This window comes from Cotesia typhae, unplaced genomic scaffold, assembly GCF_013202065.1.
Source record: "Cotesia typhae breed Kobodo isofemale line unplaced genomic scaffold, CoteBio_Ctyphae contig_20, whole genome shotgun sequence".
Lineage (NCBI taxonomy): Eukaryota > Metazoa > Arthropoda > Insecta > Hymenoptera > Braconidae > Cotesia > Cotesia typhae.
This window is the reverse complement of record NW_027423725.1, coordinates 4,284,713-4,310,937: the sequence shown is the minus strand read 5'-3', so window position 1 is coordinate 4,310,937 and position 26,225 is coordinate 4,284,713. Positions and strand designations below refer to the sequence as shown.

General features: G+C 32.0%; 2 protein-coding genes across 3 annotated transcripts in view; one reads left to right on the top strand and one right to left on the bottom strand.

The window, feature by feature from the left end:
* LOC141538023 (neprilysin-2-like) overlaps nucleotides 1–26,225 on the top strand; it is a 45,548-nt gene that overhangs the window by 8,146 nt on the left and 11,177 nt on the right. Inside the window, exons 7-8 of one of the 2 annotated variants that reach the window (XM_074259276.1) lie at nucleotides 12,868–13,361; nucleotides 13,447–13,582. The exons of the other annotated variant lie outside the window; for it this stretch is intronic. Coding sequence (XP_074115377.1) covers nucleotides 12,868–13,209 — 342 coding nt within the window. The 3' untranslated portion in view covers nucleotides 13,210–13,361; nucleotides 13,447–13,582. Of the gene's footprint in view, nucleotides 1–12,867; nucleotides 13,362–13,446; nucleotides 13,583–26,225 lie in introns of those variants that run through there. 2 annotated transcript variants of the gene reach the window in all.
* On the bottom strand, nucleotides 6,290–7,563 carry LOC141538136 (uncharacterized). The gene is made up of 2 exons (XM_074259479.1): nucleotides 6,821–7,563; nucleotides 6,290–6,467 (listed from the first exon to the last, which is right to left on the bottom strand). The coding sequence occupies exon 1, from the start codon at nucleotides 7,561–7,563 to the stop codon at nucleotides 6,952–6,954; it is 612 nt and encodes a 203-aa protein (XP_074115580.1). The 3' UTR covers nucleotides 6,290–6,467; nucleotides 6,821–6,951.

Sequence of the window (26,225 nt, the reverse complement as noted above, 5' to 3'; positions counted from 1 at the left end):
CCGATGGTCAATACGAGTACCTGAGAATGCCATTTGGATTGAAGAATGCGCCGTCTGTCTTCCAGAGAGAAATTCTTAAAGCTTTGGGTGATTTAGCTTATTCCTGGGTTGTAGTCTATTTAGATGACGTGTTAATTATCGCCAGTTCAATAGAATCAGCGTTGGAGCGATTAGAAACCCTTCTAAATATCCTCGTTAAAGCAGGATTTTCATTTAATTTTGCTAAATGTTCCTTCCTCAAAACATCGATTTCTTACCTGGGTTATGAAATTACTAACGGTGAGATACGACCCAACCCGCGTAAGATACAAGCTTTGAATTCTTTACCTGCTCCAACTACTGTCACACAACTGAGACAATTTATCGGTTTAGCTTCTTACTTCCGTAAATTCATCCCAAAGTTTTCACAGATTATGAAACCTTTGTATTCTCTTACGTCGGGCAACAAAAACATAGATTGGCAAGACAAACATGAAACACTCCGGCAAAAAGTAATTACCATCTTACACGAACCAGTCTTGATCATCTTTGACCCTAATTATCCCATTGAACTTCACACCGACGCTAGTTCCGATGGTTACGGGGCTATGCTGATGCTAAAAGTAGAAGGTAACAATAGAGTCGTAGAATACTATAGTAAAAGGACTAGCTCAGCCGAATCCAGGTATCATTCGTACGAGCTAGAAACCTTGGCTGTAGTAAACTCGATCAGGCATTTTCGGCATTATCTACACGGTCGAGAATTTACAGTTGTTACTGACTGTAATTCTTTAAAAGCATCCCAAAATAAAATCAATTTAAATGACCGGGTTCATAGATGGTGGGCTTTTCTGCAATCCTATACTTTTGAAATTGTTTACAGGGAGGGAAAACGAATGTCACACGTTGATTTCTTTTCCCGTAACCCAATTAACATCTCTTGTAAACCCTTTGAAAGGATCGAAGAGAAGCTCATTAATTTTACAGAGATATCGGAAGACTGGTTACTAGCAGAGCAACGTCGCGATCCTCAAATCTCGGAAATCGTTTCTAAATTGCACAACAATGAAAATACGGAGGATATCCTAAAGACGTACGAATTAAGATCCGGCACCCTTTATCGAAAAATTCAAAGGAATGGGAAGACTCTTTGTCTACCCATTGTCCCGCGAGGTTTTCGATGGTCCGTTATTAATCATATACATCAATCGATCATGCACTTAGGTTGGGATAAGACCCTTGAAAAGCTATACGAATACTATTGGTTCGAAGGGATGGCAAAGTACGTGCGGAAATTTGTAGAAAACTGTCATACTTGTCAAGTCTCTAAATCTAATTCAGGCAAGATACAGGCCGAGCTACACCCGATACCCAAAACCGGTATACCCTGGCACACTATCCATATGGATATTACGGGTAAACTAAGTGGTAAGAACGACTCCAAAGAATACATTATTGTACTCATTGACGCCTTTACAAAATACGTATACCTGTATCATACTCGCAATATAGATTCCCTTAATACAATAAAAGCACTTAAATCAGCTATCTTTATTTTTGGTAGTCCTTGCCGTGTAATTGCTGATCAAGGTAGATGCTTTACTGGTAAGGATTTCCAAAATTTTTGTAAAAGTCAAGATATTAAATTACACCTAATAGCTACGGGATCTAGTAGGGCAAATGGTCAGGTAGAACGCGTTATGGGTACTCTAAAGAATATGCTCACCGCAGTAGAAACGACTGGACGTTCATGGCAAGACGCAGTAGGCGAAATACAGTTGGCTTTGAATTGCACTACCAATCGCGTTACCAAATCTAGTCCTCTAGAATTGCTCATTGGTAAGGTGGCAAGACCTTACGGATTTTTAGCGCATGAAAACTCTGAAGTAAGAGAAATAGATATCTCCAATGTAAGACAGCAAGCTATAAGTAACATCGAAAGTAATGCTATTTATAATAAGAATAGATTTGATAAGACTAAAGCTAAAGTAATTAGATTTAATATTGGCGATTTTGTACTGTTAAAAAATGAAGAGAGAAATCAAACTAAATTAGATCCGAAATTTAGGGGTCCATTTGTAATAGCAGAGGTTCTAGAAGGAGATAGATACATTTTAAATTCAGTTAGAGGCAAAAGAACGTATAAATATAGTCATGATAAGTTAAGAAAGATGCCGCAAAGTTGTGTTCCTAGTGAGTTGGATCATAGTGATCTTGAGGACGAAAATAACTCGTTAAGTGTAGAAAGCACTGAAGAGCATTGACAGTAATTTAGATCAAATAAACCTATACCACTTGTCCAGTGTGACAGTGGAGTCTAAAGAAATTTAGATGTGTTTCTATACCACTTGTCCAGTGTGACAGTGGAGTCTAAAGAAATTTAGATGTGTTTCTATACCACTTGTCCAGTGTGACAGTGGAGTCTAAAGAAATTTAGATGTGTTTCTATACCACTTGTCCAGTCTGACAGTGGAGTCTAAAGCAATTTAGATGTGTTTTTTTGTTGGCAATTACAGAAAATGAAATTCACCAGAATCCATATCTCGTGAAACACAACTGGCACTAGCGATCATAAAATTTGATATTTTGTTATACACAACCTTCTATCCTCTGTTGTTCGATTAGATCCCTGAACTAGTAGATTATTTTAAGTTATTCGTTGTCTAAAAGTCGTTAGTTCGACTCTAACCCTGAACAAAACTAAATTTTAGATGCACCCGAGGACGTGTGATCGTCAGGATGGCCGTGTCGGAGATGACAATAGCCGGGTTTTTACAAGGGAACGTTGGAAAATCCCAAGCATTTTAGTTTATAACTAGAAATAAACTTTAGCATTTTAATTTTTATGATTTAATCCCTTAAGGAAAGTTTAGTAAGACTCTCTCGGAGCCTTTTATGACGGTCAACTTGGGTTGGAAAGACCACATGTGCGGGTCTAACGTAGCCACGATCGAAGGGACAGCAATACCAAAAAGACGAGACATTTTTAGAATTTGCAGTACGTAGCTTGTGTATTTTTTATTTTAAAAGTAATTACTTGAAGGAGCTACAGATAGAAAACAGTTTCTGGTAATAGGCAGTTCTTCCTGAACAGTACACGAGAACGGGCTGCTGCTCTTCCGATCGTGGATTCGTTTTCCGACTTAAGTCTCTGATCATTCCTAACGTCAACGTTAATAATATTGTAATTACTTTGATATTGTTTATATTAACCCCGTTTGTCAAACTACAATTGTTTGTATCTAGTAATAATAGTAATAATCATAGTGTAGTGATTCTTTGTTATTGTACGTTATTAATAAGTGATTGTTGATATAAGTGACTATAGTTACATACTGTTAAATTGTATTACCTGTGACGTTGTACCATTAAATTCACAATAAAATGTCCAACAATAATAATGGCAGCGAGAGTTCATCTCAACCCAACGCTAATCCGACATATATATATATATATATATATATATATATATATATATATATATATATTATCAATTCACCAAAACCTTGCGGATAAGAATTTAGTCAATTGATTCTCTAAATTTATTTATTAGGACCACCAGCTCTCGGAAATCCACTTCCTTACGGATGACGTATGTAGTTTTAGATATTTAGAATGAATAGAGCGTTGTAGAAAGAGTATGTAGTTTGATAGGAAGTCTCACGTGTGCCAGTAAATATTCTCTGATTACTTACAATATATGGAAATGATAGTTTTACAAGATCCTGATTAATACAGCAGCCCGTGAGGTATCAGTTTATTCCTTAATAGTATTCGTCCTTCAAAGAATGTGTAGGTGAAATAATCTTAGTAGATAGGTAAATTCATAGCAATGATGGTATACGATTTATAACAAAATAACTATTTTATTCCACACACTAATGATTTACTTAACATTTTTCGAATGCAATAAATGCTTGACGTATTAATTATAATAGTAGAACTTAAATTAAACAGTAAGGAACTTTTAGAATATATAAAACGTAATAATTTGCTTAAGGAGCACACCTAGTGTAACGGCCTAAAAAAAACGTGATTTTTGGGAATTTTTATTAAAAAAAATACTTTATCAATTATTTTAAAATTTTAAGAATATCTTTATACATGTTTTAAGAATACATAATGAAATTTTTGAAGAATAGTACATTGTGCCCCTAGGGAAAAAAGTAGTACATTTTCTCCCGCGTGTGAAATTGCCACCCGAGCCGAAGGCGAGGGTGGCAAACACGCGGGAGAAAATGTACTACTATTTTTCCCGTGGTGCACATACTATTTTTTCTCCCACCAGGCCAAAAGTTCGTAATTAAATATCGAAAAATAAAGCTAGGTTAGACAAACGAAAAGGGGTCCGGGGCGAAGCCCCGGCCCGGGGGTTGGGGGCGGAGCCCCCCCACTCAAAACAACAGTTTTTAAATTTAAAATATTTTGAAATAATTCACTTTATTTAAGTTTAATTGTGAAATTAACAATAGTGATAATATTAATCAACAATTATATCATTTACTTAGTTTATAGCGTAATAGTAATAAGTAATTATAATAATACTAGTAATTGCAATAATATTTTAATTATTATAATATTATTTGGTATAATTAATAGTAAGATTGGTAATTTTACACTTTTTAATAGTTACTGTTGGACAGTTCATGTTAAGGTCTTCTTCAGATTCAGTAGATGAAGCTGAATTGTCAGAAGTTTTTTCTCTTGCTGATAATTTTTTTGAATGATTTGCAGCTTGTGAATTTAAATTTAAGCCTGGTACTGGAGACAAATCATTATTAGACTCGACATTATCAAAATCTTCGTCCCATACGATGTCATTTACAGCTCGTAGTTCAGTATGATAGTCCGGTAATGATTGATGTGATTCTTGTTTGTTTTTTGGTGCAATATTTTCTTTGCACGAATACTTTGGTGTAGCTAGCGATTCAGTCGGTTGTGCAGAAGTTGAAGGTCTCAATTCATTTTGCTTTGAAGTACTTTGTTATCGTGTCCATAGAATAATTCTGTATAGTAAATCGTGTATTTTCTGAGTTTACAATTTGATTGAAAATTTTCGATTTATTATATAACGAGTTCTCAATGTACCCTTCAGCAACGGTACTTGATCTCCAGCCACCATGCTGTTTAAGTGTTGTAAGATTTGCGCCAGCATTTGCAAGTAACGTTGCTGAGGTACGTCTGAAGCAATGTCCGGTGTAGCTAGAGGCATTTGGCAACTTCAAAAACTCAGCAATTTTTTTTGGTACTTCTGATACTGTATTTTTACCCATCGCTTGACGTTTGCATGCTCCTTTGTCGTACAGTATAAAAAATCTGTCAGTGTTCAAATTATCGGGTCGTAAAGCTACGTACTGGCGAATTTTATCGCTGTATTCATCCATGATGACGAAAGAACGTGGATAATAATTTTTGTATCGCGTATGGTAACAATGAACTGAGTTCCAGTGTCTTTAACATCATTAGTTTTGATACTACAATATTCACCTGATCTTAACGCCCCGCAAAATCCAAAAATGAGTATCACCTGTAATAAAAAATAATCTTAGTATATATTTATTTGTATATAAAAAAAATTGTAAATAATTTACATGTATTTAATTGTATATATCTTGAATTTTATATCATTATTTGAACATTACTCAGAAAAATATCTATTTTTTATATTCATTATTTTATAACTTACCTTCATAGCCAAATAAATATCATCAGAAGCGTCAACGAGAAAGATTTTGATCTGAGACAGTGTTAACACTTGGGATTTTTTTGGGTGAAACCCTTTGTTGATATTTTTCATGAAAGTTTTCAGTTTGTGAAATGTGTTTATGTCTATTGAATGATTGAGGTTAAGCTCGGTTTTTAACATTGACCATCTACTCCACAGCGTAGATGGTTTTAATGTTTTTGACAACTCACTGAAATAAACGAGCAACACGTTTTCAGATATCTCGTTAATGTTTTTGTGTGTTTTCCAGTCTAAAAATTTTTTGTAGCAAAGATGATATGCCGGTGCTGATTTTTTGGCAACTAATTCATTTGTTATTGCTTGAGCCTCTTGATCAATATTCATATTGTCATCATCATCATTTGAAATAGAGCTATCGGAAGAACTCATTTTTATAACACACTTTTTCTTAATTAATATTTTTAAAATTATGAAATCACTTGTAATTTATTGCACCACTAGGATTAACAACATGAAGTACATATAAAATAATGGAAAAAAGGGTTAGAAACATAATAGTTAAAACCACGGTGTTGTATACGACCGTGACTGAAGCAGATACTAGTGCGCATGCGCAAACTTTTTTCCCTACAGAAAAAATGTGCCACTTTTTTCCCGGATTAGCGGGAAAAAAGTCGAACTTTTGGCCTAGGGAGGAGAAAAAAAAATTAAATATTTTTTAAGTTATCGTCGATCTCTAACGGCGCGAAAAAAAAAGGTCCTTCACTGCTGCAGTGATTCCGGCCTTCTCCGTGGATGAAATCTAAAAAAAAAATATCTCGTTAAACTAGATAATATTGTCTGTACAATGACCTACGATAAAAAAAAAAATCAAAAATTGACAATATGGCGGCGTTTTAAAAAAATAGTCGAATTTTACCTAAAATTTTGGTCGTTTGTGGCCTGCGAAAATTCGATTTTTGATCAGATCAAAAAATCGATAGGTCATTGTACGGAGAACTATATATAGAACATGTAAAAAAATTCGATAGTGATCGGATCATTTGTTTTTGAGTAATCACTGCAGCAAATTCGGAAAATGCTGTTTCGAGAAAAACGCGTTTAAAGATAAAATGATCGTTTCCACTGTTATAAGTGGTTTAAAATCATATTTACAGCTAATCTGCTATTCCAGGGCCATATAATACACCTTCCTCTTCTTCGAAAAGGGCTTGTTCAGCTGAAGAAGCTTTTCTTCGAGATGATCGACCTTCTTTTGAAGAAGCCCTTTGGCGATAATCAGCGATTCATATTCTCGTGTCGTCCTTAAGAGCCGCAAAATCTCTTGCTGCAGGTCCAACTATCACTCCCATTACATTGAATATCTTCAAAATTGACGAATAACCGTCATTAAATATTGCAGTTGCAAAATTATTTGACAATTCAATAGTTTTGAAGCCATTATGAAGATGCTTGGGTGAAAAGTGCCAAAGTAAACCGTTGTAGCTTTCATTGTTGTTTTGAGTATTGTTACCTTTACATCTATCAAGCAATTCATATCGAGATAAGTCTTCATAAATAGGTTTTATAGCTTCTTGTACTTCTGGATCCAGTGGGAGGTAATCGTGTTTAAATGTACTAGTGATTCCTTCAGCTTCCGCGCGGCGATAAGCGCACCAACTTTCAGCGCCTTCTGGACAATTTTTATGATTTGGGTTTTTGTCAGTTGAACAGAAATAATAAAATGTTGCCCAGATTGCTTTATACATTTCATCTACATTATCTTGATTCCTCATAATTGCTAAACCATAATATTTTTGGAGTTTATTTATAAAATTTACAGTTAACTTTTGTGATGTTTTACTTTTTCCTCCTAATTTCTTATTAATGTTATTTACACTTCGGCAACGTGTTCCCATTCTTTTTTCACATGTAGATAGCATTCCAATTTAGCAACAGGAATATCATAAGGATTCAAATCTATAAGTCCTTTGTGGGTAGCGCTATCACCATCACCAATATAGCGGGTATATTTTACACCATATTTACTAATGGAACGACCAAACATGTCTTTTACACTATCCACTTCCATTTTTGAGGCAGATCCTTTATGATTGGCATCACATTCTTCATCGTGTAATGATAGCCATTCCTCATAATCTTCAGGTTCGCTATCTTTTTTTTTCTTCCAAAAACACAACTCTGACAATATGTAGATTTTACGCATGAATCAAGAATTTTCTTGCTGTATTTTCCTGCCAGCGTAACTACTCCAAAACGGGAGGTATGGCCACGTTTTTTCCAGGTACCATCGCCGCTAACAGTCAAATTTGTCTCCGAATTTTCTTTCTTTAATGTAAGCTCTTTTTCTTCATTTATAGCTTGCTGCATACTGAGCTTACAAACAGTTTCGGCTGCAATCTGTAAATTCGTAAAACATCCCGCAAAAGTTTGGTCGTAAAATTTGCATGCTAAATCCATTAATCCACAGAAAAAATTTATCCCATTTATTCCGATGCCCAATAGACGCATCACAGCAACAATACGTTTATTTATTTCAAATGCGTTATTAATCATTGGTCCAGAATTAATATACGAATTGCCACATTCACAAATAATAGCAAAAACTATTTGAGATATCGATTTGAAATTTTAAGGGGCATACCTAGTGTGAAATTTCGAAAAAGTCGATTTTTTTTCATATTTCGGTAGATTACACCTTTAAAAATAACATATTAAAATTTCAAATCGATATCTCAAATAGTTTTTGAGTTATAACATTTTAAAGAGCAGCCGCTCGGCAGCTAGAGTGTCATTAGCTGCGAGACGTACCTGAAGTATTGTTCAGAGTCTACTGTCTCTTCCAGCCCCTATAACACGATTCCAGTTTCTATTGTTGGCTCTCAGGTATACAAAAATATATCATTATAATAATTTCTAGAAATTTCTAGAAATTTTTCGTTTACTGCCACGTAAATTATTTTCGGAGCCAGACACATTTAATTTCATTGTGATCGTTGTATCGAGCGCATCATAATTTTACACGTGCTATTTTCTTGAAAATGAGTGATCAATCTTCATATTCAAATAAAAAAGAAACTCACAATGTTCCTAAGCATCGATCAATTGCGAAAAAACGCAAGTTTACCGGAAATAGATTTACATTTGAGCAATCTACTGCGAATACCAGTACGTCCGCAGAAAAGTTATTACAAAATAATGACAATAATGTTGTGATTGACCCATCTCATGGATATTGTATTTTGCAATTTTTATCAGTTTTTAGTGCAATTAGTAATTTAGTGGTGTGTAAAACCTGTCAAAAAAAAGTTACTTTCAATCAAGCAAGTTCAAGAGGCCTAAGATTCAACATTGCTATTATTTGTGAATGTGGCAATTCGTATATTAATTCTGGACCAATGATTAATAACGCATTTGAAATAAATAAACGTATTGTTGCTGTGATGCGTCTATTGGGCATCGGAATAAATGGGATAAATTTTTTCTGTGGATTAATGGATTTAGCATGCAAATTTTACGACCAAACTTTTGCGGGATGTTTTACGAATTTACAGATTGCAGCCGAAACTGTTTGTAAGCTCAGTATGCAGCAAGCTATAAATGAAGAAAAAGAGCTTACATTAAAGAAAGAAAATTCGGAGACAAATTTGACTGTTAGCGGCGATGGTACCTGGAAAAAACGTGGCCATACCTCCCGTTTTGGAGTAGTTACGCTGGCAGGAAAATACAGCAAGAAAATTCTTGATTCATGCGTAAAATCTACATATTGTCAGAGTTGTGTTTTTGGAAGAAAAAAAAATAGCGAACCTGAAGATTATGAGGAATGGCTATCATTACACGATGAAGAATGTGATGCCAATCATAAAGGATCTGCCTCAAAAATGGAAGTGGATAGTGTAAAAGACATGTTTGGTCGTTCCATTAGTAAATATGGTGTAAAATATACCCGCTATATTGGTGATGGTGATAGCGCTACCCACAAAGGACTTATAGATTTGAATCCTTATGATATTCCTGTTGCTAAATTGGAATGCTATCTACATGTGAAAAAAAGAATGGGAACACGTTGCCGAAGTGTAAAGAACATTAATAAGAAATTAGGAGGAAAAAGTAAAACATCACAAAAGTTAACTGTAAATTTTATAAATAAACTCCAAAAATATTATGGTTTAGCAATTATGAGGAATCAAGATAATGTAGATGAAATGTATAAAGCAATCTGGGCAACATTTTATCATTTCTGTTCAACTGACAAAAACCCAAATCATAAAAACTTTGGAGCAACAGGCTCGGCGATTGGCTGAGATTCCTGGCCTATGAGTTGTATCTTAGGCTCGATAACATCGAATCGGTAATTGATGGTGTCAACACTATGGGCTACTTCTCGGAGGTAACTGGGTAGATTAGCCAGTTTTTGGTGCTGTAAAGAGGATAGACGCTTCTCTACTGCCTGGGTGTTCTTTTGGAGGCTCTGAATCTCCAAAGTGTTCTCACGAATTTCTGTGTGAAGCTCGTTGATACTATCTAGAAATTCACTAACCCATATTAGTGGTTGAGCTGCAGGTTCCTTAAACCGTGGGTACAATGAGAAAAGTTTCTCTTGTTCAGTTATTGATGACGGTGAAGTTTCAGTCCTGACATTGACTTTACTGTCAGCTGAATTAATTTCTTTCGGTTTTTGGATGATATCACTGGCGTCAAACTTGACTGCTGCTGGCTTGGGTATCAAGCTGAAGTCGAGCTGGGCGATGATCTCTGGTGACTGTTGAATCTTCGTTGACGCTGTTGTTGGGGGCAGTGATGATGATGGAATGAACGAGGTGTGTGTGTGTGAGATGATGTTTTGTTATTGTAAAGAAATCTGAATATGATCAGAAAAAAATGTTTTCTCGTTTCTTTTCTTAACAAACAAATTTTCGAGTTTCTCAATACAAAAAAAAAATATAATTGTTTCGCTTTTCTTTTCTTAACAAACAAGATTTTGAATTTCTCAATACAAAAAAATTGTTTCTCTTGTCCTTTCTTAACAACAAAATTTTGAATTTATCAAAAAAAAATAACAAAAAAAAATTTAATTAATTAATGGTTCAAAATTCGATTAAAATCGCCGAAATCAGACCAGTCGGAATCGGTAACGTATTTAACCGCACGCGAAGTCGAACAATATCGCTAGTACGCTATAAAAATATAAACAAACGAATCGAATAAGAGCCTCGCAAACAAATTAACAACCAAAAAAAAATTATTTTCCTTCTTAAACAATAAACAAATTTAATACAATAGGTCACAAGAAGTCAGTTGAATAATTGCAACAAACAAAAAAAAATTCGCTGTAATTCGCATTAAAGAAATGAATTTATCAAGTGCATCGATCTGTCGTACATAGATTATCGATGGCACAATCTATCAATCAGTGATCATTCGCGGCGGATAACAGGACCGTCGGTAACTGTTGTTACCCGTCGGGCAGTACGTGGGAACAAAGCTCGAGGTATAGTGTCTAGTGGCGCTCTTAGATGGCCCTCGAGTCGAGCCAATTCTCTGCGGTAGGCAATCTCAAACTTTGATCAAAACAAATCGACAAATGTACACGATATCTCTCAACAGCGTCTTTTACAAAAAAAAATTGGCACCGGACACCTGGCTGACGTCACCCCGAAGCCGGAATTCAACAACGCAATTGTTGAATTTCGGTACACAATTATTCTCGGACTTAAGTTCAAAATCGTAATTCGTTGTCCTTTCTTTCTTTCAAACGTTATAAAAAAAATTAAATAAACAATTATAGCTTGTAACTCGGACAGGTAAGAAACCTATCCGATCTCGGCTTAATCGCGGGTCGCGGTGAAGTCACCCAGGTACATTAACAAACTGCGACCGCACTTACCCCGTTCAGTCGACGTCTCGGCACGGTGTGAAAGTCCAGGAAGCAGGTGTCGGCTGTGCTGACAGGTGGCAGAGGTTCTCGGCGATGGCGTCACAAACGGAATTTTGCGTTGTCGGAATGACCAAAAAATCTTTGGTAGAATTCTTGGCTTTTCTGGCGTACGGCAATTACACCATAAAATTAACTTTCGGCGGGATCGACACTCAAAAATAATAATTAAATAAATTCGGCACGTAAACGGATGAATTTCCTATCAAATTCTTCGCTGTATTTTAGTGGTAACAACAAAATTATCGGTGTCTCAATAGTGGCTCGAACGGTATCCGGATCAGAATTGAATAATTTCTGTTTCGTTTTCCAGCAACATGTGGTTTTTCTCTAGCGCAGCTAAGAAGCTGCGCGTCCAATCAGCCGTTGTCGGATAAATTTCCATGCTCGATGGTTGGTCGATTCCCGTTTTACTTCTCCATCCGGCGTTCAGGTGGAGCCTCGGTGTGTTCCCGTTGCTTCAACGTCTCATTAAAATAGAATAATATTTAATATTTGACGCTGTGATGGTAGCGCAGTCTACCGAATTCAATGTAAAACATTCAAAAATTAACAACTATTTATAAATGAAAAATTAGTTAAATAAACATTTTCCAGTGGACTAAATTGTGAATCTAACGCATCCTCGAATCCCCTTGAACTCACACAAAAAATTTCATCAAAATCGGTCCAGCCGTCTAGGAAGAGTTCAGTGACATACACACGCACACAAGAAATATATATATAAAGAAGATATATAAAGATATATATATCATCGCGGAAACATTCGGGGAAGCTTCTTAGGGCTTAAAAACGTCAAGATCTTTTGAAACCTCAATTTTTGCAAAACTAGAGTACCGTGACACAATAGCAATATTATTTACTTTTTAATATGAGATTAATTAATAATTCGTAATTGTGTTATATGGGGCCGTAATAAATAACTACAAAAAATTTATACAAGATTGTCTTTTAATTTTTTTTCTTTTTCCGAAAAAAATTGAAATTTTTTTAATCATTAAATTTTTTAATTTTTTCTTTAATTTTTTAATTTGAAGGTTCTCAAAAGGTCCCGAAAAATTGTCCATTGAAAAAAAAAATTTCAATATTAAAAAATTTGATGATCCGTAGAAAATGTCAAAGGTTAATTTAATAGAACAAACAATCAAAAATAGTAATCATCGAGAAATTTTCCTAAAAATCTAAAAAATAACGATGAAGATAGATTTGGCTAAACTTTTTTCAAATTCGGAAAATCATTGATTAACAAAATTTTTTCATATTTCAGACCAGTTCAATTACTGATGTCTTAACGCCTGAAAATTACAATCCAATAACCGTAAGTAAATTAGAAGAAAGGTATCCTAGTATTCCATGGCTAGAATATTTGAACAAAATTTTTCAACCTCGTAAGAACATAGAAAAAAATCAAAAAATCTTTGTCTCTGCTTCTAATTTTTTATTAGAATTTGAAAAACTTATGAACAAAACTCCTAAGAGAATTCAAGCTAATTACATACTTTGGAGAGTTTTTCTTGAATCTGTATCTTACTTGAGTGACGACATACGTCAACCAGAAATTAAATTTTCAACTCTTAAATTAAGAATGGGCGAGCAAAAGAGCCACTGAGATTAAAAGGTTGCTTTGACGATATCTCGAATTATATGGGTCTAAGTATTGGTGCTCTTTATGTAAAAAATTACTTTAATCAAAATTCAAAAGAAAACATAATTGAAATGGTTAACAATATAAAAAACCAATTAAAAAAAACTATACAGATGGTAACTATTAAAATTTGTTTTTCTTCTAGAATAAAGAATATTTAGATTGAATATTAATAGTAAGCACTATGCATAATTATTGTAGCTTGACTGGATGGATGAAAAAACTAAAATACACGCATTAGAAAAAGTTAACAGTCTAATAAACCGTATGGGTTATGATGACATGCTTTTAGATGACCATAAAATAGATGAATTTTATAAGAACTTCGAATTGGATGAACATAATTCTTCTTTAGATACGCTATTGACTATGAAGTTGATTAGGTATAATCTTACTTCTGAACTATTAAAAGAATCAGTTCAGATGAATAATAAGAGACAGTTATACACCCCAACAGATGTTAATGCATTTTATTTTCATCAAGATAATGCTATTCGTAAGTAAAATATTTCATTTAAAATTATTATCAACCTAAAATAAACTATTTTTAGAAATTTTTTAAAGAAAATAACGCGAAAAAATTTTACGAAGTCATTATGAATAATTTAATTTTTAAGAAAAAACAAAATAAAAAAAAATTATAAAAACGGTTGAGCCTAAAGGCCATCCCTGCAACTTCCCGCTAACTTCAGACCTAAGCGCTCAACATATCAGTTATTCTGTTTTAGAGCTCTTCGAGCTCAAAAATATAGTTTTTGTGTTATTTTGAGCTCTCCGAGCTCAAATAGATAACCGTTCTATGCTTTTGAGCTCAAAAGTCTGATAGAAGTTTCATAGAACACTATTTTTGAATGAATCAACCGATTTTCTCACGGTTTATGACATTAAACGCAGTTTTTTGAGCTCTTTGAAGAATCTTAAAGCGAGAACTAGTCAGACCGATTTTCACCGGACCGGTGGCAGTCGACGTGGTTTTTTGCCATTAAGAGCTGGTTAGTTTTTAGAACGCGCAAAAATAAAAATTTTGAAAAACTCTTTTTTAGGAATAACTTTTAAACGGCTTTACCTATCGATTCGAAAACTAACCAGATCTTAACAAAAAAAAACACGTCGATCTCTGTCGAGCTAGTCAAAATCGGTTGATTCGTTCATGAGTTATCGTTGTCGAAACAAGTCGGAAACAGTGAATCTTTCAAATTTCCCCAAAATTTTCGGTCTGATCAATTTGTGTATAAAAGTGAATCATAGGATTCAAAAAACTGCGATGAATGGTACGAACTACGTGAAAATCGGTTTATTTATTCAAAAGTAATTGAAGTTTGAAAATTAAAAAAACAGTGTTTCATTGAACTTTTATTAGACTTTTCAGCTCGAAGAGCTCAAAAGCATAGAACAGTTAATTCTTTGAGCTCAGAGAGCTCAAAAACGTCATAAGTGCAATTATAAGCGCTTAGGTATGGAATTAGCGGGAAGTTGCAGGTATGCCATGGCCTTTGGGGTCAACTGTTTTACGATTTTTTTTTATGAAAAAATTGATAGAAACATTTTCTTCCGGCAGTGACTTTTATTTTTTTTTATTTCAGAAATTCCCGCTGCTTTTCTCCAAGGTAGATATTTCAACGTTGATCGCCCACAATACATGAATTACGGAGCAATTGGTTATGTGATTGGCCACGAAATTACTCATGGTTTCGACATTAGCGGAATGGATTTTGACAAAGATGGTAATTTGCATAATTGGTGGAAACCATCAACAAAGATAAAATTCTTGAAAAAAGTATCATGTTTGATAACTCAATACTCGAATTATACTGTGAGGGAGACTGGAAAGGATGTAAGTTTGATTTTACAGTGGAGAAAGAAAACATTTGATTGTAACGTGAGTTTTTATCTCTTTTTTTTCCTCAGATAAATGGAGAATATACTATTTTGGAAAACATTGCTGACAATGGAGGAATTAAATTAGCTTATTTAGCTTATAATTATTGGAGTAGTTTGAATAAACAAGAACCCCGGCTTCCTGGACTGGAACATTTTTCATCAAATCAGATGTTCTGGATTAGCGCAGCTCAAGCTTTGTGTTCTGTAGAACGCCTTGAATTTTTGAAAATTCTTTTAAATGTTGATAATCATAGCTCATCTGAGTTTAGAGTAATAGGATCATTTCAGAATATGAAAGAGTTTTCCGATGTTTTCAAGTGTGCGTTAGAATCCCCGATGAATCCAAGAAAAAAATGTTCTATTTGGTAGTTCATATTTGTAAATACACTGAGAGAAAAAATTTCGTGCAAGACATATTCAAGAAAATTATGAAATTTGTATTACCGAAAGATAAATACATTAATAGATCACCACTAAAAAAACTATAAAAAAATTTTTTATCGTTGTCGAAAGAAAAGCGAATAAAGTGTTTTTTCAGAATTACTTTGAAATTCCTTGTTCAATCAATTCAAACTTAAAGATCCTTTATGAGGCTTTAAAAACTGCATTGAATGCTACCAACCGCGTTAAAATCGGTTCATTTATTCAAATATAGTGTTTGATCAAGCCTCTATTAGATTCCTGAGCTCGGAGAGCTCAAAATGACTCAAAAATTATATTTTAGAGCTCGAAGAGCTGAAAAACGTAAGAAGTGAAATTTCGAAAGCTTAAGTATGGAATAAGCGGGAAGTTGCAGGGATGGCCTTTAGAGTCAACCTTTTTATACATTTTTTTTGCTAGCATAAGGAGGATTTCAAATCAATCGGACGGTTTTAAGAAATTTTATTTTTGATTCTTTCAATTTTTTTATATTTTTTAGTGAAGTTTTTTTTTTAATGTTTAAATTTTCTATTTAATTCTTACAAAAATTGCTTTTTTACGTCAGTAAAGTGAGTAAATAAAAAAAAAACTATTTCTTAAAATTCTTAAAATTTTTATGCGAAATAAGAATTTCCATTGTTCGTATTGCTGCTTGGACTGGCAGTAACGTGAACGACTGGGGACATAAAAGGCACAAGTTCGAGCCCAACTCTCGCCAAGGATGTTTTTAATCAATAATTCCATTTCAATCAGAGATTAACATCACTAATGAGTTAAAATTTTTTAATTTAATTTTTAGTTTTTTTTTTAAATTTAATATTTTTTTTTTTAATTTAGATGGGGTTCTGATGGGGATTTCCCTATTGGGACTCAAGAGGGATTGTCCAATGAAAGCCGCAGAGAGCGGTGCGTTACGGATGTAATGAACAACAAGTACGATTGTTGTTCGGCTTGCCTAATTTGAAACAAATAAGATTTGAATTGGGCTAGCCTACGTTCGGAAAGCCAAGTTCGATCCAAACTGGCAAAACTCAGTTTATCGTTATTTGAAACCAGTTTGGCATTCCTATGACATATTAGACTTAAGGAATCCATGAGACTTTCCTAGTTACGTCCAAGTTTGGTAAGCTGAACTTCAGCAATTATTTATGGTTACCGTTATTACAAATCAGTCCGGGATTTCTATAATATACCGGACTTCGGCAATGCCACTGTTACGTCCGAAGAACTTTTCGATATTTTCTTTTTATTTAATTTCATTTTCTAAAAAAAAAAAAAATAATTTAAATAACTTCTACAACAAATTTTAATTTTTAAAACTATTTAAGATAAAATTCTATTTAAAATACTTTCTAAACCAAAATTTCAAATTCTAAAAATAATTAAAATCATGTCTAATTTTTAAAAATAACTAAAATAATATTTATAACGAAGATTTTAATTTCTAGAATATTTAAAATCACTTCTATAATAAGATTTTAATTACTAAAAATAATTAAAATAAATTTTACAACAAAGATTTTAACTTCTAAAATATTTAAAATCATTTCTACAATAAAAACTTTATTTCTAAAAATATTTAAAATAACGTCTCCAACAAAATTTTAAATTCTAAAAATATTTAAAATAATTTCTCTAGAACGTTTTAATTCGAAAGATAATTAAAAGAAATTTCTATAAACAAAATTAAAATTATAGAGTTAAAAATAATTATATTCCCGATGACTAAAACCTCACATTCGTTAACAAACGTTATCTACCTGTGAAATAAAATGAGGGAATCATCTAAAACAAATTTTAAATGCAATTTATAGGGAAATAATCCGATAAATTCTCATTTTTCTCTTCTTCTTTTCTTAAATAATGAAATTTTCTCATTGATTACGAAATAAATTAATTAATAAAGACATGAGACTATGCAATCTTTATTATTAAGATAAAATCAATTTTGTTGTAAAACCGATTATCATTAAGGTTGTTAGGATAAAAATGATATCGCTATTATTATTACGAAGTATTTAGATTTAATTTATAATTTTAAGATTATTCTTAAATAAATAAAATAAAATAACATGTACATGCCGGTATGTGTGTGAGTGCGCACACACACAGGCCTGCATCAGGGCGTGTCCTATTTGCTTTTCCGAAGGGAATGGGACCAGAGTCCGGAAAACTGCATTCTCATTGGATGGAAGTTCTCCCAGAACATATACAATTTGGGTATGACCACTAAACTATATAAAGAGACGTTTTTCCCAAAAACGGACTACTAGAATTTTGGAGGGTCCGCTAAACGGATCGACGTCTAATAAATTTTTTCGAGTCCTTAGTGAACGGTTCAGTTGCTATTAAAATTTTCGAAGCTCTAGTGAATAATTCAATTGCTACTAATATTTTCCTGTTTGACTACTGTAAATTTTTTTTTTTTCAAGCTTTTAACAAGTGATTCAATTCATATTAAATTCAAGTTTTGTTTAAACGTGATTATACTGTTCTTCTTAAATTTTTCAAAACGTGGTCATTCCGTTTGTATATTTTCAAAAGTGTAATAAGTAATCAGTGTGAGTAAAAGGTACTGTACTAGTTGTAAGCTGTTTATTGTTCAATTAGATCAATTTAAATTTTGCCTTGATGTACTTTGAATTTAATCAGTTTTGTATTGAATATATTTTATAACCGAAAATTCTAATCGTAATTATTAACGTAACCTTTCCAGACATAATTAAAATTAAGATCCCGGTCTATAGGCCGAAAGGTTTGGGCCAAAAATAAATAAATTAATTAAGTTCAAAATTGGACGTAACACCCCACAATTTCAGGATCACAACCAAATTTGGAATATTTTCGGAATGCCAATTTTCGTTCTGCCTACCTTGGTTTTTATGAGGTGCAACCTAGGCAGGCCTAAGTTAGGCACGCCAAACTTGTCCCTCACTAATTATTCGATATTCCTCACTATAATTTCTAGTCGAGAGTTTGACGTACTATTAGTATTATTGATTGTACTACGAAAAATAGTTTTAAAAGTATAAATAAGAAGATGAAGAAATATGGTAAATAAAGAAAAAGAAAAAACAAAAAATTTTACTTCATTTCATTTAAAAACTCATCAATCCTTAATATTCCTACATTTTTTAAAAATTAGAAAAATTATCACATCATCTGTTTACCCTCGGCCAGGATAACGAGGAACAGGTCCCAAACATCAACCTACATCTTTAAACATAAAAAACATACATTCAGCTATCCTTAGCATCTTAATTATACCCTGTCATGACAACACTTCTGTAAACATTCGAGAAAACACATTTTCCACAAGTATATTAACAACTGTCAATCAAAAGGCCCAGACTTCCCAATTAAAAATGGAGAGCCACGTCCCCCAATAGTAAATTGATTCCTTTAAATCCAATATTGGATGAATTCGCAATTTTGCGCGTAGGAGGTAGACTTGCTTGTGCTTCTATTGCCGAAGACCAGCGGCATCCAATTTTGCTACCTGCTCAGCATTTCTTGACAAGGATAATTATCCTATCTGAGCATATTAGGCTTAAACATGCTGGCCCACAAGCCACCTTGTACTTAGTTCGTCAAGTATACTGGCCTATTAACGGTCGCAACATTACGCGTAACCTTATTCGCAAATGTATACCTTGCTTTCGTGCTAAGCCGCGCCTTGCTGATCACCAAATGGGAATTCTTCCAAAACAGCGCGTAACATCTTCGCGTCCATTTTTGCGCGTTGGAGTTGATTACTGTGGCCCTTTTTACATAAAAGAAAAACGTCATCGTAATCGCGCTCGTATAAAGACTTACGTTGCAGTATATATATGCATGTGCACCAAGGCTGTTCATTTAGAGCTCGTCAGCGACCTTACCACTGAAGCCTTCCTGGCTAGTTTAAAACGCCTCTTTTCAAGAAGGGAAAAAGCAGTCGAAATCCATTCCGATAATGGTACAAATTTTGTTGGAGCAAAAAACGAGCTCAATGAATTATATGAATTATTTAATTCTAAATCACACCAAAAAACAATAGAATATTTTTGTCATGAGGAGAGGATTGAATGGTATTTTATCCCACCCAGGTCTCCTCACTTTGGAGGGATTTGGGAGGCTGCAGTTAAATCCTTTAAACATCATTTGGTTCGGACAGTGGGTGACACGTTGCTCACTTTCGAACAATTAGAAACATATATAATTGAAATAGAGGCAATATTAAATTTTAAACCTATTTCTCCGATGTCTTCTGATCCTCACGACCTACTATCTTTAACTTCTGTCCATTTCCTCATAGGCAGCGCCTTGACGTCATTTCCACAGGTAGATTTTACAGATACACAAGTGAATCGGTTGTCAGCGTGGCAACATGCTCAGCAGCTCAAACAGCATTTTTGGATACGCTGGCACAAGGAGTACCTGCATCAGCTGATGAAATTCTCTGGAACTCAACGGCAATCAACATCTCTTAAGATTTGCGACTTAGTGCTTATCGCAGACGAAAATTTACCTCCTCTCAAATGGGCATTGGGAAGAATTATTGCAGTTCACCCCGGAAAGGATGGAATTGTCCGAGTGGTCACCCTTAGGACTAAAACGGGCACATACGACCGTTGCGTCAAGAAGCTTTGTCCACTTCCCATCGATGAAGAGGATGACGACTTCACCCAATTTGCTTGAACTAGATGGTTCAAGGGGGGCGGCATGTTTCGTCGTACACTTATATTTTAATATAACATTTTAAATTAATTTAAATAATTTATATTTTGTCATAGCCGAAAATTTCTGCGCTTTTTGAAAAATAATATATTCTAGTTTTTAAAATCTAGAATTTAAATCCGTAGTTTTTGTTAAATTCTTTTACTTATGTTACCTAGAAAAAGGTTCATTTATTTGTTCAATTTTATTTATGAGCAAAATTTCCCAGCCTATATACTGCAATAGCAATCTAGGCAATTTGTTACTTTTTTTATATTTCAGTTTTTTCCTAGCTCTAGAGTAGAAAATGAATTTTTTAATGGTAATTTTTTGGGATATTTCTTAAATAGTTTCTTAAGCTGCTTATCCCTGTGGAAAAAGTCTTATAAATTCTGATACAAAACAGCTAACTGGGTATCAGAATTTATCAGTTAAAAAAATATTTATAAGATTGAAAAAATTTTCTGATACAGATTTCTATAAGAATTTTCTAATAAATTTCTATAAGGATTTTATCAGGTAATACCGCGGAAGCAAATAAAAGATTCTATAAGAATATCTGGTTTCATAAGTTTATGTAAGTTTATTCTAGGATAGTTTTAATGAGATATACAAAGTAGATTCACACAGGATAATACTTGTAGAATCTTAGAGATACGATTTTTTTACTCAAATAAGAAAAATTTATAAGTTTATATAAGAATTTTCACTTGCTGAAGTATCTGATAAAGTATCGAAGATCAGTTATAATTTTTTATAAGAAATTTCTGAACATTCTTATTTTCAAACTCTATAAGATCAAACAAGGAATTCAGAGGACAAAGGCAGACCATTTTCTGGTAAAAATTTTATCAGATTTGATTAGCAAGTTATTTTTCGAATAAACTTGTGAAAACTCGAAGCATGTATTATTTGATTCAAATAACCACTATAGCTTTTATGAGATTTTTCAAATTTTATCTAATATTTTTGATAATTCAAAGAAAACTTAAAGTAATTATTTCCCTACTAAAAACGGAATTTAGATTCATATTTGTTTCATTATTTATAAATTTTAAGTTGTTTTTTGAACAACGTCATTAAAAAAAATTATGTTTTGTGGAAAAATGGTTATAAATTTTATTGTTTTTAAAAACAGAGTTTAAGATATAATTATCTTACCTATTGTAACTCAATTTTTTAATTAAAATTTAATTTCAACTAAAACTTTTTTTGCAATTCTTAGTATTTTTCTTTTCAATCGCAAATTCTTTTTTTTTTCAATCACAAATTTTTTTTTTAGTACTTATAAATCATTCTGGTGAGCATAGATGGGTATATAAGTTTATGTACGAATAATTAATTGATAATAAAATAAAATAAATAGTGAATTATTAAATAATACTTTTGAGAAGGATTTGTAATAACATTTTTATAAAACATATCTGAATGTTTGCATAGTCTTATAAGATCTCATAAAAATTTATTTATAATGATGCTCGTATATATAAAAGTAAATATAAATACGAAAGTTTTCAGTTGGATTAAGTATTAAGTTTTTATAAGTATAAACATTATAAAAATATTTCGGAACATAAGAATATATCAGATCTTATAAGAATTCAATAATAACCACCTGAAGAAATTTAAGTTTTTTTGACTGTAATTTTTTCGAATAAATTTTTAAATGATTATTAAAAAACCACTATTCATTCTAATCAATGCTCTGACAGAATAAAAGCATGTTGATTTGTTTTGATAAATGATAAGATTTTGAAAAATATTATTAATATTTGAAATTCAAAGGATGAACATTAAAGTACAAAGAATTAAAAATACATAAAGTTTAATATGTGATTTTATATTACTTTTTTAGAATTGACAAAAAAAAATATAAAATTTAACAAAGTGTATGTGTGTGTTATATATGTTTACATGTGTGTATCGATGTTCGCTGTCTGTTGATAGAAGACGGATACAACGTACTATACAGTTGCAATATATCGGAAAACGGTGAGTATTGTTTGCATTTCTCTTAACCAATCACAGGGCTTCCCGCTTTAAGAGTAGCTAAGTGCGGCTCGGGTCTCGAGCTCTCAGTAGACTCGTAGACGCTCGACTCATCACGTATACGACAGCATAGTTTAGTTTTTCGCCCGATTCTTTGTTATAAGTAATAAGTATCTTGCGCTTTTTTGCGATGTAATTTTACTTGAGATTTGACCTTCATTTTATTTTTAAATAATTAAGTTCAGTGTTGAAGTAGTATCCTCATGTATGCGTACGTAAAATTAATCAACAGTGGAAAATTTACTACTGTTGGAACTAATCAAATTAAAAATTACAAGCCGAATCGTCCTAGCAAAGTCTTTGAAGTGAAAATAAAAGGCGAATACCATAAATGTTTGATTGGATTAACAAATGGTGAGTTTTATATAGTATTACATTTTATTTTATATTCTATGTATTTTAATGATTTAATACGTTAAACTTTTAAACCATGTATTTAAACTAAAGTCAACATATTGTTCTTTCTAAATGACATTCAAAGTCTTATAAATTATATCTTACTTTTTATAAATTATTTTTTCTTAAAATAATCGAGTTTCATAGAGTATTCGTCATAATAAACAAATATTTTCGGTAAAGTTTTTGATTCGTAACAAAGTTAGATTTTCTTTGTTTAATGAAACTCTTAGAATCTTGTAAAAGGGAAAAAATGTTGATCAGAATCTATGAGAAGTGTATTGAAAATGTAATTTTCTGATAATATATTGGTTCTGGTATAGCATTTATAAGTTTATCAGAATTTGTATGTTTATAAGAAACTATGGGAAGTTTATTAAGAAGAAAAGTTTCTGGTAAAATATCGATAGCTACTAGCATAGAATTTATAAGTATATTAAATTTCGTAAACGTATTTTACAAAATTCTATAAGAATTTATCAGATCTTTACTGTTTTATTGTTATTAATTAAAAATATGTTATTTTAGAATCCAAAGAAGGACTGACAGATCAAATAAACAAGGGTGGACGAGTCCGATTTCCACCAGCAGCTCTGTTATCAGATTTATCTGAAATTGATGAGAAAACTTGTCCTAAAGGAAAGAAATCTGTCGTTGAAGACAACACTCGTGACATTTTAAATAAAAAGTTATTAGCAATAAATAAGGTATTAATCATAATTTTAAATGATTAATGATTTTAATTGATTAAACAATTAAACTTAATTTTTTTATTAAATGAAAATCACTAATGAACAACACTAAATACTTAAATGAAAATTAATAATTCCTTTCAACAGTTTTTTTTACTTTCAATTATTGTCCATATATACAAGACATTTTTTTTTTTCAAAATCTAGATTATTATTGTCTTTGCCTAATTCAATTGACTATTCATGTCACTATAATTTTATACTTTATAACAATCAATGAGTTTTTATGTCAGAATTTATGACTTCCTTCATTAATTTTTATGGACAAAATTTTTTTAATTCTCTTTATTCATGATATAGACAAGATTATAACAAATAAACGTTATAGTAATTTTTAAAAATTTTAGAAAAGTATGTAAAATGGATCTGGTCAATTCAGAAAATTACTGTAAGTCTTGAACTTTGAAATTTATTGCAATGAACTAGTGAAAAATTTTTATATTCATCTGTATTGTTAGGTGGGGTTTTGAATCTCTTTTAAAAAGCTTACGTTGCATGTAAATCACCCCAACTTACATGGTAGTTGGGAAACGATGAATTCTCATTGAGCCTCTTATTTGTAATCCTTTAAGTCGTGTGTTTCGCTAAAATTCTTGATTTTTCAACTTTTTTCAAATTAAATCTATTTAATTCAAAGTTTTGAATTTTTCTGAAACATTCTTTAATGATTGGAGATATCCAAATTAGAGATAAAATTTTTTTTTCTTATTAATTTTAAATTTGTTTTTTATTTTTCATCTAGCATTGATTTTTATGTCATCAATTTTAAAAGTAAATTGTTTGACGAAATTTGCAATTTTCTTCATCGTTTTTTTTTATTGCTCGTAAATTATTTATTATATGAAAAATGTTGAAAAATTTATATTCTTTTTAGGTATACATGGAATAGAAAACTGTTGAAAAATTATTGTTTCAAATAGCTTCTATGCCCAGATGTATCTAATAGAATTAAAAATCAAACTAAGTATTTTGACGGATTAACTTTCATTAATGTAATTAAAAATTATTATTACCAAAAATAACAGTTATAATGTATAAAATAATATTTTGTGATGATATTATTACAGATGAACCATTCTAAAGTTCCTGAGTAGTATTTGTCATTTTACGAAACATAACTTTTGAATAGCCGTGTTTGCTGTAGTAACTACTACTGTTTCAAAATGATTTTTCGACATTTGTTAAAATTCATATAACATTGTTTATAAATATTTCTATCATTACTTACTTCTATCACTACTGATATCATTTTCGACAAAGCAGCATGTTGCAAAAGAATTTACGCGTATTGAGACTAATTTTGTCAGCTACTTTGAAACCTAATAATTATTATATTAGTCTAGTGTCATCAGTACAATTTACACTAACATACTATTATGTGCGAATCGCCCTAGTGATTTTCTTTTACTTTTTTATGACTTCATGCTGCCGTTTTATTAAAAAAGTTTGGAAAATCCAAATGAGCATGCCTTAAGCGCTCACGTCATACACAAATTATTCAAATCGTCAGAAAAATTATTCTTTTTTTTTATTTGAATTTTCCCGCGAGTAGTATTATCCCCTTTGTAGGTCGAGCTAAAGAAAAATTTTAACAGATGATAAAACAGTTAGTAATTATACCATCATGTATGTATAGTTTCTGCTTGTTTATAGTTATTTCAATCCTGTTTTATGAAAAATAATATAAATGGCTGCCGAAATCGCAGAAAAAGTCACCGAACTGACAGTCGAAAAAATTAACTGTATCGAAACGGAATTATTTTGACACGCAATTTTGACAAGGGTTTTGACAAACATCCTCAGAAATAAAACAAAAAAAAATTAAATCGCGAAAGTGGTTTTTGACAAAGTTGTAGTGTTGTCAAGCCCATTGCACCCGTGAATACCACGCTCTTATTCACTTTTCATCAGAAAAAACTCGTTTTTTCTGAGAAATCTTATTTAATCGATAAGAAAAAATTTTTTAACGTGTTCTGTAGTTATTATTATTTATGTTAATATGCTTTTTATCCATAATTTTTTTCGTTTAAATTATGAAAATCACGTTTTAATCGAAATCACGATTTTTAGGCGAGAGTAGAGCATACCTGCGCGCTTCGCGCTTAAGGCATGCAATTTTTAGGCGAGAGTAGAGCATACCTGCGCGCTCTGCGCTTAAGGCATGCAAAAAATGTAATAATAAAATGAAAGAAAAAAAAATTTTTTTTTTGTTCGTTCATTTCTTTTTTCTGAAGTAATGGCGTACTTTTTTTTCTCTCATTTTTCTGATTTTAGACAGTAATAAAAATGCGTGAATGATAGTTTTCACGTTTAAGGCCTGCAATTTTATGTTCGATTTAATGATAATAAAAAACATGCAATTATTTTTTTTTTTTCTAATATTTCTAATAATTTTTTAATAATAATAGCGAACAAAGTTTTATATTTTCTTTGATTTTATTTTATATGATGAAATTAAATCAATAACGGAATATGACGATTATTTCGTGTATTCGATTTTTTTGTTTTTTGAATTTTCCCGCGAGCAGTATTATCCCCTCTGTAGATCGAGCTGAAGGAAAATTTTAACCGATGATAAAACAGTTAGTTATTATACCATCATTTACGTATACACTAGTCACAAAAATTAAGGGATATAAAAAAAATTCCAAATTTTTTGGTGATTTTCAGCGAGCTGTAACTCCGAGGAAAATGATCGCACAGAAAAAAAAAAAAAAAAGCAAATTGTAGCTCCAAGTATCTAGTTTTTAGATATGATCATGAAAATTTTTTGTCATCGTCAGGTCT

Coding starts and splice junctions, on each gene's coding strand:
- LOC141538136 (XM_074259479.1), bottom strand. CDS start 7,563: ATGGGAACACGTTGCCGAAGTGTAAATAACATTAATAAGAAATTAGGA.